Genomic DNA, 17,591 nt, shown 5'->3' with positions numbered 1-17,591 from the left:
TTTCCTCTGGCTGGTTAGAGAGTAGCAAAGATGATTTAACCCCTCCTTCTTCACTTTTCTTTACAGATTGAAATTGAAATCAAAGGGAAAATAACATAACAACTATCTTGTTGAATGGGACTATCTTGCAGGCCTTGTCCTGCTTCACCCACAGTATCCTATTTAACCCTCATAACCATCCTTTGGGGTGGGTGTTATTCCCCACTTTGCTTATGAGGACACAGAATATATGTATGTCCTGGATCATTGTGCTATACCGCCTTGGAGAGGACACAGCACATCAACAGCAGAGCTAGCTCCAGAATCCAGGCCTCCTTCCTCCATGGAGATCCACATCCTGGCCTCCTTCCTGGGTCCCTTCTGCAAGATTTGACATTCAGATCTATCCCTGCCCTTCTGTGTTTTTCTCTGTGTGTCAGGGGGAGGATGTCTAGAAACCACATTCCTCAAACACACTTGTTGGCTGCTTGCAGACACTGCTGGGAGATTAGCTGGCAGAGAAGCCATCCCCTGGAGTGGCAGTTTCGGGCCACCGCAATCGACTGTGTCCCAGCAACTTTGGCGGCTCCCGAGGTGGCAAGAGTGGGAATCAGTGCCTCTAGCAGTCTCCAGCTGTATATCAGTCAGTGCAGGCATGTGGGCGTGGACCAGATTTGCGGCAGCTTTCTGGTCTCTGGGATCTCCTTTATGTTCCTTCACTCTGGTTTCTATAGCCCTTGTAGCAAATTTCCTGTGGTAAATTCCTCTGCTTGAACTATCCTGACGGGACCACCCTAAGCCAACCTTTTTGCTGTCACCAGAATATTCTTCCTACTTATCACTTCATTTGGATCACATTGTTCTCCACTGTCTATGAGTGAGGCCAATCCCTGAGGGGGCGTTGCATACCTTTGTAATTACAAAAGACAGTAAGGCATTTTATTATTATTTAAAAAAAAAAAAAACTTTTTTAAAAAGAAAATACACAAACTTAAAATAGTTGAGAACATGAAGAAGCATTCTTATCCTTCTGTAGCCATAGATGGTGTTCACCGGGCCAGAAGTCAGGCCCGACTTCTCTCCTGGTTTTCTCTGGTGACATAAACAGACACTTCTCTCTTCCAGTCAATATTTTTCAGGCAGACTTTAACTCAGGAGCAGAACAGCACATTAGAATACCCCAGTCCCATGCTGACATTTATTTAGTTATGATAAGCAGGTTTGCTTCTGCTTCCCCTGTTGCTGACAGGGTCATCAAAGAATCCAGCTGCTGCATGAGTTTGACCCCTAACTTGCACAGGAGTGTTGATGATCCTGTATTCTGGTATATTTGCAGTTCCTACAGTATTTGAGGTTTATATGGTATTTGATGATGACACGCTCTTGTTCCTGCCTCTGCATAAATCTGGTACCTCTACGGAAAACCTCAACTTCTTGGTTGTGTTTCTAGACCCTGGGTTAAACCAGGTCAAGGTCCCAGTCTTGGTTAAACATCTCATGTATAGGAAGTGGTTACATGTTTCAATGCTTTGCTCTGCTCAGAATTTAAGGATCTCTGATGGTTCAATACTGGACTATGCTCAAATCCTCCTGAGGAGTAAAAATTCAAGAAAATAGAGTCTGTCTTCCTTACTCTGACCCTAATGATAACAAATACAGGGACTAATGTGGGTACATACAGTCCATGGGGTTCTTGTGCTAAGAATACTGGAGTGGTTTGCATTCCCTCCTCCAGTGGCCCATGTTTTGTCAGAACTCTTCACTATGACCTGTCCATTTTGGATGGCCCTGCACAGCATGGCTCAGAGCTTCATTGAATTATGCGAGCCCTTTGCCACAACAAGGCTGTGATCCATGAAAGGGTATGTGCCCATATTAGGTCCATATAGTCAAAGTTATGGTTTTTCCACTAGTCATGGACAGTTGTGAGAGTTGGGCCATAAAGAAGGCTCAGTGCCAAAGAATTGATGCTTTTGATCTGTGGTGTTGCAGAAGACTCTTGAGAGTTCCTTGGACATCAAGGAGATCACACCAGTCAATCCTAAAGGAAATCAGTCCTGAATATTCATGGAAAGGACTGATGCTGAAGCTGAAACTCCAATACTTTGGTTACCTGATGCAAAGAACTAACTCAATGGAAAAAGCCTGATGCTGGGAAAGATTGAAGGCAGGAGAAGGGGACAACAGAGGATGAGATGGTTGGATGGCATCACCAACTCGATGGACATGAGTTTGAGCAAGCTCCAGGAGATGGTGAAGGTCAGGGAAGCCTGGCATACTGCAGTCCATGGGGTTGCAAAGAGCCGGACACAACTTAGCAACTGAATAACAACAACACAGGCACATGGCCCTGTCTGCCCATCAAGGTTGATCAGTAGGATTTATCTTAATGCCCTGCCACCTTTTGGCATGTTGTGTTTCACCTTTAGGCTTATTGTGTTATGGTCACAGATGGCTACTGCAACCCCGGACGTCATGCCCTTGTACAAAGTGGGAAAGAGTGGAAAGGATCCACCTGTGGAAGCCCCTCCCTCTCCTCTTCCATCAGGGAAGGAAATCTGGCCAGAGTCCTACACACTGGCTGCCCATCAAAGGGAGGTTAGGACAAGGGGTATCTGAGTTTCCAGCTTCTGTGCAGGTGGCAGGAGAGAAGAGGCTTCAGAACAGCTGGACAGTTACCCAAGGAATGTCAGACACACATGCATTCTCCAAACTAACCCCAACATGAGGTCCAAACTAACCCAAACATTAGGTCCAAACAGCTGGCTGGGTGGGCCTTTCCTAGGGGTAGTAAAGGAATCAGTGAAGCTTTTAGCATTGAATAGAAAGGGGGGCTTGATCTTTGCTCATTGGTACCAGTAGGATTTCCCCCATTTAAGCCTTCATATTGGCTTTGTATTGGCTTTATGCCTAATCTGCAAGATGCTTGCATGTTAGGCAAAGATTCCGTAACCCTTGGGCTTTGCACAGCTTCTAAAGTACCTATCTTGTGATCAGGCTGCACTTCTCAGCTACAGCAATTCTATCACACAGTGATAGAATTTGTGGTGAAATGGCAGGAAGACCGTGTCCCCTAGGTAATGCCAGATGGTTAGAGAAGCAAACAGATGGGATTAGTGTCCCCGATGAAGTTATGCCAAACAAGGATAGCAGAGCATCTCCAAGGAAGGGCAGACCATGTCACTGTTTGTAACACTTTATAACGGCCCTCCTTTTCAACTTTGTCTCTTGAATACTTGTTTTTATCCATCATCAGCAATTTCTTGGGGCTAAATAGATGAGTCAAATACTCATTGCATCATTTGCTGGTGGTTTTAGATTGGTTTAGGTAGTTTACCTCTTAATCTCCATTCTTCATCTGTAAAATTGAATTTTACATCCTGGGATTATGAAGCTTAAGTAAATAACAATGTGCTTAGAACAGAGTACATGCTATTTCCTATCTTTTATTCCTACTAAATGGAAAATAAGAAACATTTCTTCTGAAATACAAATGCTAATGTCCTTTCGCAACCCTTGCCTTCCTTAAACTTCTTGGTCATTCAACCCTTAGTGACAATTACTGCAATTAAATCAACAATTGCTGTCCCAGAGATGGGGAATTGGCTTTATATCCATGTTATTTCCGCTTGATATGAGTGACTGCCTGGAGTGCTCAGTTAGGGAGGATTCTGAGGCTCTGCAGAGAAAGATGCTTGTCAGGTTACCAGAGAAAGGTGTGGCCGCACGTGTTGGCATCGGACTCATTGGTTTACATGTTTGGGATGTGCAGGCTGTGTTCTGGGCATCGAGCTGGGCACTGAACTTATATAAAGAAACCCATAGGTGGCACCAGGGAAGGCCTCTTTGGGGAAGGGAGACACTAGTGGTGAGAAGGAGCCAGGCTTCTTTAATTAGTCTCTTAGTAGAAGAAAAAAGAGGTCAGAGAGAGACAAGGCAAAAGAGGGAAGAGAAATAAAAGGAGGAAGGGGAGAGATAGGGGTAGGAATCCAGAGAAGTCAGCTGTCTACTCTCCTGAGATCTTCCTTTTTCTCTGTTTTCCCTAAAAGTTCAGTTTCTCTGATGACTCCAGCCAGCATGTAATGAGCGTTTATACCAAACACTATAATTAGTGCTTTGACTAAATTGGTAAAGAATTCACCTGCAATGCAGGAGACCCCAGTTCAATTCCTGGGTCAGAAAGAGCTGCTGGAGAAGGGATAGGCTACCCACTCCAGGATTCTTGGGCTTCCCTTGTGGCTCAGCTGGTAAACAATCTGCCTGCAATGCAGGAGACCTGGGTTTGATCCCTGGGTTGGGAAGATACCCTAGAGAAGGGAAGGGCTACCTACTACAGTATTCTGGCCTGGAGAATTCCATGGACATATAGTCCATGGGGTCACCAAGAGTCAGACACAACTGAGCACCTTTCACTTTTTCACTTTCATGCACAAGATATGGCCCCTGTTTTTAAGAAAATGGCCTTGAAGGCAGAGAAAGAAGAGTAGGCTTTGAAGCACACCTGCAAAGCAGTATGTTTGAGAAAATGTACATTTTGTAACTGTTTCTGTGCCTTATTTAATCTTTATCATAACTCTCTAGGGTGATTATAATGATTACCCTATTTTTCAGAAAATCACACTAAGATGAAAGCTTCAGTGACCTTGGGGATAACCTTGGGTTAGGCCCTTAACGTTGGACAATAGCAAAGCCGTCCTTCTGACTCCAGAACTAGGGCACTGTTTGCTGTGCTCGTGTTGTGCTGTGGCTCTGTAACCAGGGCAGGGGTTGGGACTGGGTAAGTTGGGGCTGGGTACGGGCTTCCCAGGTGACTCACTGGTAAAGAGCATGCTTGCCAAGAAGGATACGCAGGTTCGATCCCTAGGTTGGGAAGATCCTGTGGAGAAGGAAATGGCAACCCATTCCAGTATTCTTGCCCTGGGAATCCCATGGACAAAGGAGCCTGGCGGGCTACAGTCCATAGGGTCACAGAGAGTTTGACATGACTGAGTGACTTAACAGCAGCAGCAGCAGCAGCAGCAGAATATCATTATCAATTATGGCACCTGGTGTTTTTCAAGTGAGCATCTGCAGAGTAGTCAGAAATTAAATTGGGCCAGAAACAACCAAAGCCATATTTAGCAAGAATGTCTTATTTTTTAAATTACTATTATTAGCTTAAGTCACTGATGTTTCAGGTGGTATCCTCTTTTAGAAAGGTAGCAGCAGAGGATTGTTCATGCTTACTTGGATTTTTATATACTTTTCTCATGTTGTCATATAGTGTGCTTTCATTTCTACTTGAAAACCTCCCTTCAGCATATTGGGGAGCAACCAGAGAGAACTAACTCCAGCAGAATTCTTTTAAAAGGTAACTGGTACACAGGATACAAAATAATTCATCTCAATTTACTCACCAAAGAAAATGTGGCCCACCAAATTAATTCTGTAATGTCGAATGTACTGAACTAAAAACTTTTAAAGAAAAAATTATAGTGAGGAGCTTGAGATTGCTGCCAATATAAAGCACTAGATAAGAAGGCTGGAGTGTGAAGGCAAACTGACTCTTTGCCCAGATCTACAGAGCTTGTTTATTGCACCTTAACCACAACCACACTGCTGCTGCTGCTGCTGCTAAGTCGCTTCAGTTGTGTCCAACTCTGTGCGACCCCATAGACGGCAGCCCACCAGGCTCCCCCGTCCCTGGGATTCTCCAGGCACACTAGCTGATACCAAACTGCAGTGGGAGCTCCTGTATCCCCCACCTACTTCCCATACTTAGAAAAGAAAAAAAAATAGTGAAAGTGTCAGTTGCTTGGTCGTGTCTGACTCTTTGCAACCCCGTGGTCTGTAGCCCGCCAGGCTCCTCTGTCCATGCAATTTTCCAGGCAGGAATACTGGAGTGGGTAGCCCTTCCCTTCTCCAGAAGGGAGTGCTAAAGTTCCGGTGCCTGAAGTTGCCCTAGTCAGTGACAGTGGGACAGCTGCTGGAACTCCATGGTAGTGAAGTAAGGCTCAGCACCCAGCTACACTCAGGGACACTCAGGTAAGGGAGGAGCTGTTCCACTACTTCTCAGTAGTAATGCCCTATAGTGAAAATCAACTGGGGAAACAGGTCTGGGCTCTGCCCAGAAGGAAAAGCCTTCACAGTGTTCTAAGGGCCACTATCATGCTCAGGGAGGCCTATGAGTTGAATTGTGTCCCCAACAAAACCTATGTTGAAGTACCAAACCCCAATATCTCAAAATGTTAGCTGATCTGCAAATAGGATCTTTACAGAGCAATGACGTTGAAATGAGGTCACGAGGGGGCCCTAATCCATGTGACTGGGCATCCTAATAGAAAGGGGAGATTTGGACACAGAGGGAAGGTGATGTGAAGACACTCAGTGAGAAGATGGCCCTGGGCCTGGGGTGATGCATCTACAAGCCAAGGAATGCCGTGGACTGTTGGCACCACCAGAAGCTAGACGAGGCAAGGGAGAATCCTCTCCAGAGCTATCAGAGACGAGTGCGGCCCTGCCAGCACCATGGTTTTGGACCTGTAGCCTTCAGAACTGTGACACAATAAATTTCTGTCATTTTAAGCCATGCAGGTGTTGGTACTTTGTTAGGGTAATACTAGGAAACTGATATAGGTGGGGAAAGAGCAGAGAAAATATGAGCTATCCTACTTCCTTTTTTCCTGAAATGATCTGTAACACACCACGGCTTCTTCACCTACTCACCCGCTTCTTTCTTAACTTGTGCTTAGGTTCTAAGAATTTTCTATTGTTCACAGCTTTCAGGATAACCTCACTCACTCTGGGCCCCTGAGGGCTCTATTCTTGCTCTGCTTGTTACCTGGTCATTGGGTCCTCACATTATTTCCATCATCTCCAATATCATTTGATATTGATATTTATAAAGCAGGATCATTGTGCCCTGTGTTGTCCACCTGTTAAATTCTACATCCATACCTATCATTTTGTCAGGCTGGAGTTTCCTCAGGAAACTGTCTTCACCACTGCTAGCAAACAGAATTCCTCATTAGATCCTCTGAATAAGCAGCTGCTTATGAAAGGAATTCTGGGCTCTCAGGAGGGAGGAAAATACTGCAAAAGCAGACTCTGAAGGTTAACTTGACACAATAAAGCTGTTTAGAAGAAACTCTGTCTCAGAGGTTGGACACTGAAACACACACACACACACACACACACACACACACACACACACAATCCTCTCCTCTATCTAGTAACCATGAAAAAAGCAGGCCTCACACCAAGTTTATTTTTTTCCTTCCCCAGATGAGCTCTTCTGGGCTTTATAACCTGAAAAATGGTATTGCACTCTCCTGATCAGCTAGTCTTTAACAGAGCTGGGGTTAGGGCAATGCAGGCAAGCTGCCTAGCGTGCAGAATTTAAGGAAGCGCTTACTTTCAGGGTTAGCCTTGGTCTTGAACTTCCACATGTAACCAGTCACCATCTCCAATCCCATCCCCCTCCATGTCATCTCTCTGAGTGGCTCCTCTGGGCACAGTGGGTGCTAGGCATGTTGAGCTGATACAGAGGATGAGGGACAGGTGAATATATCCTTTCTATTGTCACTGTCATTGTCTAGCAGAAGCTCTGTCATGCGTCACCTGTCTGTCAGTTATATCACAATTACCTCCTATATTCTTCTACTCTCCAGTATCATGCACACTCACTGTGTCTATCTGACTCTCTGAGATCTAAGAAACAGAACACAAGCTCCTTAACATTCAAGTTTCTTTTTAGCATGGGTTCAACCCACCCTTTCAGCCTTACCTGGCCCTACATTGCCACTCAAGCTCCTTACAGCGTATTACTCACTGTTCTCTGAGTATTACTTACAGCGTATTACTCCTTACAGCGTATTACTCCTTACAGCGTAATACTCCTTACAGCGTATTACTCACTGAGACATGCCCCCATGTCTCAGCATCTTAGTCCATGTTCTTTCTTCGTACTGGGATATGAACCGTCTCCCTCTGGAAAAAGCCAGATCAGAACCCAGCCCCAAAGTCCACCTCTGAGAATCCTCTGTTTGCTCTAGTTTTATATTGCAGCTGTTTTCAGCTGCTTTTGACTTAGTGAGCATTTCCACATAACCTCCTCCCATCTCCCCCAGTCTTGGCTGTTGGCAGTGTCAAGTTAATTGACTGTGTGTTCGTCACAATATTTTGCACAGAAGGGTAACTCCACGAGTGCTTATTGAACGCAAGTCCAAAACTGCTCAAAGGCAGCTTTTTATAAGTAACGATCCTTTTTCCCATTTTTATTTCTCCCACTGCTACTACTTTCATCCCCCGTTACCCCAGCATCTTTGACTTTGACTTTAATGGTGACATAACACAGGCAACTGGACTTCTGCAAAGAGCAGTAAATAACCCCAAAGACTCAGCTTGGTGAGGGCAGGACTCATTGTCTCTCTTATTCACCACCCTGTTCTGAGCGCTAGGCACTCAGTATCAAGTACAGTAGATGCTCAATAAATAATTACCAAAACAGAGAGTTCATAGCAATTATAATTGTTTTATGCCAGTATTGTGTTGCATGTTATTATAAGAAGTTTATGGGAGTATTTATATCATGTTCAAGTTTTTAAAAAAACCATTTAAATTATCTACATAAGCCCCACCAAGTACAATATGAAGAATGTTTTCCAGTTTTACCAGTCTCCAGTGATTTCTATTAATAACTCAAATGAGCCATATACTAGGCTGGAGTTGGACTATGTGGATTCTGGAAACAGGAGCAAAGCGAGTACTTGGTCTCAGCCTGTCCGGCACATCCACAGATGCTATTTCTTAGAGTATTGAGTTTTCTGGTGCGATCACGAGAAGAGAGGGAGAAGTTTCTACACTTAGTAACATTTATTTATGCATTCAGTATCAAGTACATAAGTGCAAATATCCAGAATCCATAATTAAGTCCATTAGGAACTACAGAGAAAGTAATACAAACTGTAATAAAGTTAACATGCTGGTACTTTTTAGTTACCATACATGTAAATCAGCCCATCAGTCTCACACAACAAAAGTACTGCATGTTTGTTTTCGGGTTTATTCATTTATTTAATTATTTTAAGTTATACAAAACTGATTACTCTAAGTACGGTCGACTTGTTTTTATTTTTATGTTGTGTGTGTTGGAAAAACACTTAAACATCGGTTTACAAGTCTATATATTGTTATTAAAGATTAATCCAACCAACAACCCAAGGACATAGAAGCGATTTCCACTATTGCATCAGTGCACTGGCAGGAAAGGCCTAGCCACAGGGAACATGAGAAGCTACAGAAGCATTGCAGAGAGAAGAACACCGACGAAGGAAAGATAACTTGGGTTCTCACCATCATGCACTTTTTTTTAGCAACACAAAATTAAAAACCACATCTAATACACTTTTCGCTATACTTTAGTGCTTGACACAAGTGACTCAAATATCCTAAGGGTACAGAAACAGCCTAAAAACAGCTGTTTTAGAGTTTGTCTCTAAGATTATGGTACTGGGGGGAGAAACAATCAATCTGCAGTAACATGTAAGACAGAGCTGTTACCACTTCAGACATTCCTCTTGGTGTTCAGTCCCCGGTGGGGTATCCACTTACTCAGTGTGCCTTTTAGCGCCTGGGATTTTAGCCTGAATCCTAAAAAGACAATATCAGACGGTGGTAAATCACAAGTATTATTAATGAAACCATCTTATGACATCACTATGTGTCATTGCTTTAATTAGCTAAGTGACCAAATAGCTTAATATTCCAAAAAAGAGCATAATTTTTATGTATGAGTGTCTATAAATGCATTTCTGTGCAATAAGGAAGTATAATTAGATAATGAATGACCCCAGGAAGCCATATTTCTTAAATTATAACTTTTTAGGTAGACAAAAGATGTTGATTTATTTCAGAATTATAGAAGCTGTGATATACGTAGGTGACCATTTATTACTCAGTCTGGGATACTTCTGAAAGAGAAAGACAGTGCTGTTATTAACTATACCAGGACAACAGGCATGAACAGGGACGGTTCCAGGTGAAGAAACATATGGTCACCCTCAGCAGAAACTGCTAGAACTGGAATGAAGAAAACTGAGTCCTAGTTTAAGCTCTCTACTAATCAGCAGTGTGCCATCTGGCAGCTAATGAGCCTTCCTGGTCCTAGAGCATTTACCAGGTGCAAATTAGATATTTCTAATGCCCCTAAAGTTCTGTGATTCTCGCAGAATGGCAGTATTATTTTAGGTAGGTTTATACTGGAAGCATTTTGCGTCATTAAATCAAAGCTTAATGAGCTCCCCATGCAGAGTTTGACTGAGACCTTCCTCTGTGTCATGCACCCTTGCAGATGCTGGAATTCAGTGAACAGAAGGGAGAAGGCTCTGCTCTCATGGAGCTTTCATTCTCCTAGGGGTTGAGGAGCCAGAAATAAACAAGTAGACAAACAACAGAAGTACATATTGTGACAAATGCTATTAAAAAAACCCAAACAAGATGGAATGATAGGCAATGAGGGAGCAGTGGTGATAGTTGAGAGATGTTGTTCAGTCCCTCAGTCACGTCTGACTCTTTGCAACCCCATGGACTGTAGGGCACCAGGCTTCCCTCTTTTTCACCATCTCCCAGAGTTTGCTTAAACTCATGACCATTGACTTGGTGATGCCCTCCAACCATCTCATCCTCTGTTGCCCCCCTCTCCTGCTGCCTTCAATCTTTCCCAGCATCAGGGTCTTTTCCAATGAGTTGGTGATGGCCAAACTATTGGAGCTTCAGCTTCAGCATCAGTCCTTCCAATGAATATTCAGGGTTGATTTCCATTAGGTGGGAGACGCTTACTTTAAGTCCCCTCATGTGAGAAACAGATGTCTGCAGGATAAGAAGGGGCCACTGGGTTGAAGTGTTTCAGGAAGACGAAGCAGGGAGTACAGAGGCCAAAAAGTGAGGACAAGCTTAGGAGTCAAGGATGAGACCAGTGTGCTTGGGGAGTGAGGCGGGAAGGTCTGAGAGGCAGGAGGTAACCAGATGGTGTTGAAACTTGCAGGCGGTAAAAGGAATTTAGATTCTATTCTGTGGCTGGGAAGCCACTGATGAATTGTAGGCAAAGGAATGATGTGATCAAAGAAGATCATGATAGTGGTTATGTGAAAAAAGTGGGGAAACAGAGCAATAAGGGATGGAGGACAACTATAGCAGTCTAGGTGCTGAATGGCAATGGCCTGGGTTATATGGAATGAAGCCTTGCCAGTGGAGTAAAGTGCTCACTCTGGGTATCCAGTGAGGGGATGGAGCAGACAGGACCCACCTGCCAAGCTGATGGGTTGAATGTGTGGGCGGGGGAAAGATTGACAGTAATCAAGGAAGATGCTTTGGTTTTGGGCCTGAGCAACCAGGTGAATAATAATGCCATTTACAAAGATGGTGTGACAACTGAAGTAAGAATAAATTCTGGGCTGAAACTGCAAGATCTGTTTGGCCACGCTGAATCTGAAATGTCTGTGGGACATTTGAGAGATAACATTAGGTAAGCAGATGAAGTTAACTGGGCCTTAGGAAGCATAACTATGAACAAAGCTAGTGGAGGTGATGGAATTCCAGTTGAGTTATTTCAAATCCTAAAAGATGATGCTGTTAAAATGCTGCCCTCAATCAGCCAGCAAATTTGGAAAACTCAGCAGTGGCCACAGGACTGGAAAAGGTCAGTTTTCATTTCAATCCCAAAGAAAGGCAATGCCAAAGAATGTTCAAACTACTGTACAATTACACTCATCTCACACATTAGCAAAGTAATGCTCAAAATTCTCCAGGTGAGGCTTCAACAGTACGTGAACTGAGAACTTCCAAATGTTCAAGCTGGATTTAGAAAATGCAGAGGAACCAGAGATCAAATTGCCAACATTCGCTGGATCATTGAAAAAGCAAGAGAGTTCCAGAAAAACATCTACTTCTGTTTTACTGACTATACCAAAGCCTTTGACTATGTGGATCACAACAAACTGTGGAAAATTCTGAAAGAGATGGAAATACCAGACCACCTGTCCTGCCTCCTGAGAAATCTGTATGCAGATCAAGAAGCAAGTTAGAACCAGACATGGAACAATGGACTGGTTCCAAATTGGGAAAGGAGTACGTCAAGGCTGTATACTGTCACCCTACTTATTTAACTTATATGCAGAGTATATCATGCAAAATGCCAGGCTAGATGAAGCACAAACTGGAATCAAGATTGCCAGAAGAAATATCAATAACCTCACCACCTTATGACAGAAAGCAAAGAGGAACTAAGGAGCATCTTGATGAAAGTGAAAGAGGAGAGTGAAAACCTGGCTTAAAACTCAACATTCAGAAAACGAAGATCATGGCATCTGGTCCCATCACTTCATGGCAAATAGATGGGGAAACAATGGAAATAGACACTTAATTTTCTTGGGCTCTAAAATCACTGCAGATGGTGACTGCAGCCATGAAATTAAAAGACACTTGCTCCTTGGAAGAAAAGCTATGACAAACCTAGATAGCATATTAAAAAGCAGAGACATTACTTTGCCAACAAAGGTCCATCTAGTCAAAGCTATGGTTTTTCCAGTAGTCATGTATGGATGTGAGAGTTGGGACCATAAAGGCTGAGCACTGAAGAATTGATGCTTTTAAACTGTGGTATTGGAGAAGACTCTTGAGAGTCCCTTGGACTTCAAGGAGATCCAACCAGTCCATCCTAAAGGAAATCAGTTGTGAATATTCATTGGAATGACTGATGCTGAAGCTGAAACTCCAATACTTTGGCCACCTGATGCAAAGAACTGACTCATTTGAAAAGACCCTGATGCTGGGAAAGATTGAGGGCAGGAGGAGAAGGGGATGACAGAGGATGGGGTGGTTGTATGGCATCATTGACTCAATGCACATGGGTTTGGGTAGACTCTGGCAGTTGGTGATGGAAGGCCTGGCATGCTGTGGTTCATGGGGTCGCAAAGGGTCGTACACAACTGAGTGACTGAACTGACTGAGACTTGCATTGATTTTTTTAAAAAATGTCTCAAGCACATAACTGACTCATATTTGGCTGTGACAAATTAGAAAACCTCCAAGTATTTTTTATACATACTACTGTTGTATCCTATCTCATCTCTACCTCCTCCTCCTCACATTCTATATTTGTAAAGTGGACTTTTTAAAAACCTAAGATTGTGGAGACACACATTTTGGAGTCTTTGACATAGAGATAATCTTTGAGGCCACTAGGGATGAAGGGTGAACCAGAGAAGGAAGAGCCAAGAGAAGACACTGCGAGAAAGCAGCTGAGACTCAAGCCATGCCAAGAGTCAAGGAGAGTGCTCAACAAAGATGGTAGTAATCTTAAAGAGTGTCTGAGAGGTTGAGAAGGTTGAGGATGGAGTGATGACTGCAGGATTTAGCAATATGAAGGTCACTAGGACCCTGACAAAGAGCAACTTAAGTGCTCAGGGTGCAGGCCTGACTGCAGTGAGGTAGGGAGAGAAGCATTAGAGCCAGCAAGGACGGAAAGACTGGAGAGATTATGATTGTGGAAATGAGCCAGAAGAGGCAGAAACTGATAATGCAGCAGAGAATGTGAAACATTTCAATAGAGACACCTTAGGTCTGGTCTTCTCCAAAGTATAACATATATGTATTAGTTTTGAAATGCTTTTAGAATATCACAGTAGACTAAGCGTTAACTAATTCTACTTTTCTCCCATTGCAGAAGTCCTTTAAACCATATCTGTGACAGTGGTCAACTAACTTTTATGTGAATACTTGAATGGGTGTCAGTGAGCTTACTGTTTCACAGGGCAAATGGCTTCATTGTTGAACAACTCTAATTGGTACTGTTTCCCCTCATGTTTCATTCAAATCTCAGAACTTCTGGCCTTTCCATTCATAGCTCTTTAGAGAAAAAGAGAATGATTACTTCTCTCACAATGTTAGACCTCCAAATGTGTTCTTTTAAAGTTATCTCTTTTCCAGAATAATCATCTCCAGTAAAGTTTGGTTGTCACTCACATTACTGTCATATTTCCAATACTTCAATACCCAGTCATCTTTTGGACATGACTTCAGTGTATAATTGCAGCTCTTAAAATGTTCAACTCTGAAATTTAACACATCTATGGAATAACAATATGGGATATGAAACAACTATAGCCTCTTTTGATTTTGACATATACTTCTATTAATAATATCTAAACTTGCATATATTTAAAAAAATATGCCTCTGTACATTACTGATTCATATTTGGCTGTGATCAATTAATCTATTTATCACTCACCCCCCCAGATATTTTTTACACACACTACTGTCGTACTCTATTGCATCTGCCCCTCTTCCCATTCTGTATATGCAAAAGTTGACTTAAAAAAAAAATCTAAATATAGGACTTTGCTTTCCCTGTCAATTTCATTTTATTAACTTCAGTTTCGCATTCTACATTACTCAAGATCACTTAATTCATTTTGAATCTTGAACTTGCTGTCTTCTGAATGTGCTTTTGCTCCAAGCTATGTGTCACCTAGAACTCTGATGAGTATACTTGATTTGTCCTCACATAGTCATGTGAAACACTGGTATGGAAAGTCATGGAGTCAAGGGCAGAGCCCTGTGTCACATTACTACACCTCGCCCTGGATGGATTTTCGGTGGACTAATGAACCTCCATAGGGTCTACTATTTCAACATTCTGGAACTTTACCAATTGTGCTATAATCTGGACTGTACATCTCCATTTTCTCCTCAAGGACACCAGGAAGACTTTTCAAGTACCTCAATGAAATACTAAGAATGTGTTGTTAGGTGTTATTATCCCCAGTTAGGGGCTCCCCAGGTGGCACGAGTGGTAAAGAACCCACTTGCCAATGCAGGAGATGTAAGAGACTCGGGTTTGATCCCTGGGTCAGAAAGATCCCCTGGAGGAGGGCATGGCAACCCACTCTAGTATTGTTGCCAAGAGAATCCCATGGACAAAGGAGCCTGGTGGGCTATATAGTCCATGGGGTTGCAAGGAATTGGACACGAATGAAGTGACTTAGCATGCATGCAGCCCCATTTTAGAGGTGGAAGACTGAGACACAGGGAGGTTAAATGACCTGGACAGGGTTATCATTCACTCAGTATAGGCGTGGGAGGGGCACCAAGGTTTCCTGCCTAGTCTGGGGCTGTCCTCCACACTCACCATGAACTGATCTCTAAGCAGTGGGAGTAGGATGATCATGGTTATGATCACTGAATATTTATTGAGTCCTCCCTATGTCCAAGTAAGAATACCTTACAGACATTATCTTTTCAATGTATATATAAAGAAACAAACTCAGGGAGTCAAATAACACTTATAATGAATTCATATAGCTAAAAAATTCCAGAAATGGACTCAAGCTAGTCTATTTGATTCCAAAGTTCCTGTTTTTAACGGTTTCACTAAAATGGTATCTTTTTAGTTCTTTTGGTGGAATTATTCTAACATGTAATCAGAATTCCAGAGGTTGAAGAAATCTTAGAGGTAAGACTCCACTAAGAAATATCCTTCAAAATTTAGTGTCAGGCAAAACAGATTCTCTTGGAGAACTGCTGTTTAACTACGTAACTTATCCAGTTTCTCTTTTTAAAAATTTTTAAAAAATATTTTATTCCTGCTTATTTATTTGGCTGCATGAGGTCTTAGTTGTGGCAAGCATGATCGTCAGTCTTCATTACAGCATACGGGATCTTTAGCTGTAGCACGTGGGATCTAGTTCCCTGACCAGGAATTGAACCTAGACCCCCTGCATTGCAGGCATGAAGTCTTAGCTACTGGACCACCAGGGAAGCCCACTCAGTTTCTCTTTTTGTCCTTAGCTTCCTTTCTATTCCTGTTCAGAGCACTGATTTCCAATTTTAATTTAGCCAACCATATTGTATACATATGTTCATACATTTTCGTTTCTGCCATCTCTCCTTCCCTTCTATTTTAACAGGCTTATATCCCTACCACTTTTGTTTGAATTCAACAGCCTCCTTGCTAATTACCACATCTCACTTTCCAATTCTCCTCCCACTAGACTGCCATAGTAATCTGTCCAAAATACAAATCTCCTGCATAGGAACATCAAGGGCAGGGATGTCCTGTTGAGTCCTAACTCCGTACAGCATGCTATACGTGGCCCTGGCTTCTCTTTCTAGGCCCTTTCTAGCTCATCTTTTCATTCATTTAAGCTTTAGACACACTGGTTGCCTCACTGCTCCCTGACCCTGACCTACATTTTCATGCTTCTGCCTCTACCTGTGTTATTTCTTTTTGCAGTGTCTTTCCCCTCATCATGCACCTGATGAGTGTTTACCATCCTTCAGGGCTGCTATAGACTGAATGTTTATGTCCTGCTGCACCCCATTACCCAACACCCCCAAATTTATATACCGAAACCTAATCCCCAATATGTTAGTATTAGGAGGCGGGGCTTTTGGAAGGTGATTAGGTCATGAGAATGGAGCCTTCATGGATGGGATTAGTGCCCTATAAAAGAGAACCCAGAGAGTTTCCATCAACTTCTGCCATGTGAGGACACAGATGGAAGTCCTCAACAGAACCCAGCCATGCTAGTGAGGGCCCTTTTTTAGTGGCTTTCCATTATCCCCAGGTAAGAACAGTAGTTTCCATATCTCTCTCACCTTAATATTTTACACAATTCTACTGTCATTCTTATATTGTCTTATGGTTATTTCTTTACGGTTTTGTCTGTATCCATAGGCTAAGAGCTCTGCTAGGTGGGATCATCTTATTCATCTTTATACTCTTTGTACCTGTTAATGAAATGCCTGGAAAATAATGTCTTTTTTTTTTTTTTTTGAAGCAAGCAACTAATCAATAAAAAATTAAGAGATGTGATTTGTTTAAGATCCTCAGACTAAGTACTGAACAGCTGAGGCCTAGAACTTCTGTCTTCCAGTTTCCAAGCTCCTATTCTGGTGTTCTTTGCTGTCATTCCTGAACACAGTTTTAACTGCCAGAAGTTAAATACACCTAGGAAGTTCATTAAAATATAGATTATGGGTCCCTTATCCCAGGAATTTTATTTCCATAAGTTTGTTGTAGAATCTGGGAATTCATATTTTTAACAGGTTCCCCAGGTTTGGCAAATACCAATCTCATGTTATACCATGCTGTCATTTCCTATTACAAAGTAATAAATATTTGTCTTCAATATGCTGATTTTCACTAGGTATTCATTGCATATGTGTTAAGCTGATAATTTCAGGCATTTTGAAATGTCTGAATCCAAATTCACCATGAATTTAAGAGGAAGAATATAAACAATACATAATAAAAACAAAAATCTTTCTAAACTTCAGGAGAGAACTGTAACTGATGACACAAAATCAAATAGCAGAGGAACTTTAAAGCACTTGCTTTTTCCTTATTTGTTTTTCTCTGTATATTTTTGACCATCTAAAATACTTGCATTTAATTCTACTATCATCTAGGTCTAGCCACATGATTCTAGGATTCCTGGAGAGAAACTCTAGTATTTTTCAGACGTGTATTTGTAGTCAAAACTAAGGTCAGCTTTTAATTAAAACAAAATCGTGAGTAATAATAACAACAGAAAAATTTCATTTTAGATGAAGATGTATCTAAAAACACTAA

At 42.3% G+C, this 17,591-nt stretch overlaps 1 protein-coding gene across 2 annotated transcripts in view; it reads right to left on the bottom strand.

Annotated features, from left to right (window-relative positions):
• Positions 1–8,721: 8,721 nt before the first annotated feature.
• The window catches only part of RTN1 (reticulon 1), a 236,843-nt gene continuing 227,973 nt past the window's right edge, over positions 8,722–17,591 (bottom strand). The window contains exon 9 of one of the 2 annotated variants that reach the window (XM_070378512.1): positions 8,722–9,609. In XM_070378512.1, the coding sequence (XP_070234613.1) occupies positions 9,567–9,609 (43 nt within the window). In that variant the 3' untranslated portion in view covers positions 8,722–9,566. The remainder of the gene's footprint in view (positions 9,610–17,591) is intronic. The other variant, XM_070378513.1, reaches the window with a different exon arrangement.

Source organism: Bos mutus, chromosome 10 (assembly GCF_027580195.1).
Source record: "Bos mutus isolate GX-2022 chromosome 10, NWIPB_WYAK_1.1, whole genome shotgun sequence".
Classification (NCBI taxonomy): Eukaryota; Metazoa; Chordata; class Mammalia; order Artiodactyla; family Bovidae; genus Bos; species Bos mutus.
This window is presented reverse-complemented; position numbering and strand designations above follow the sequence as displayed.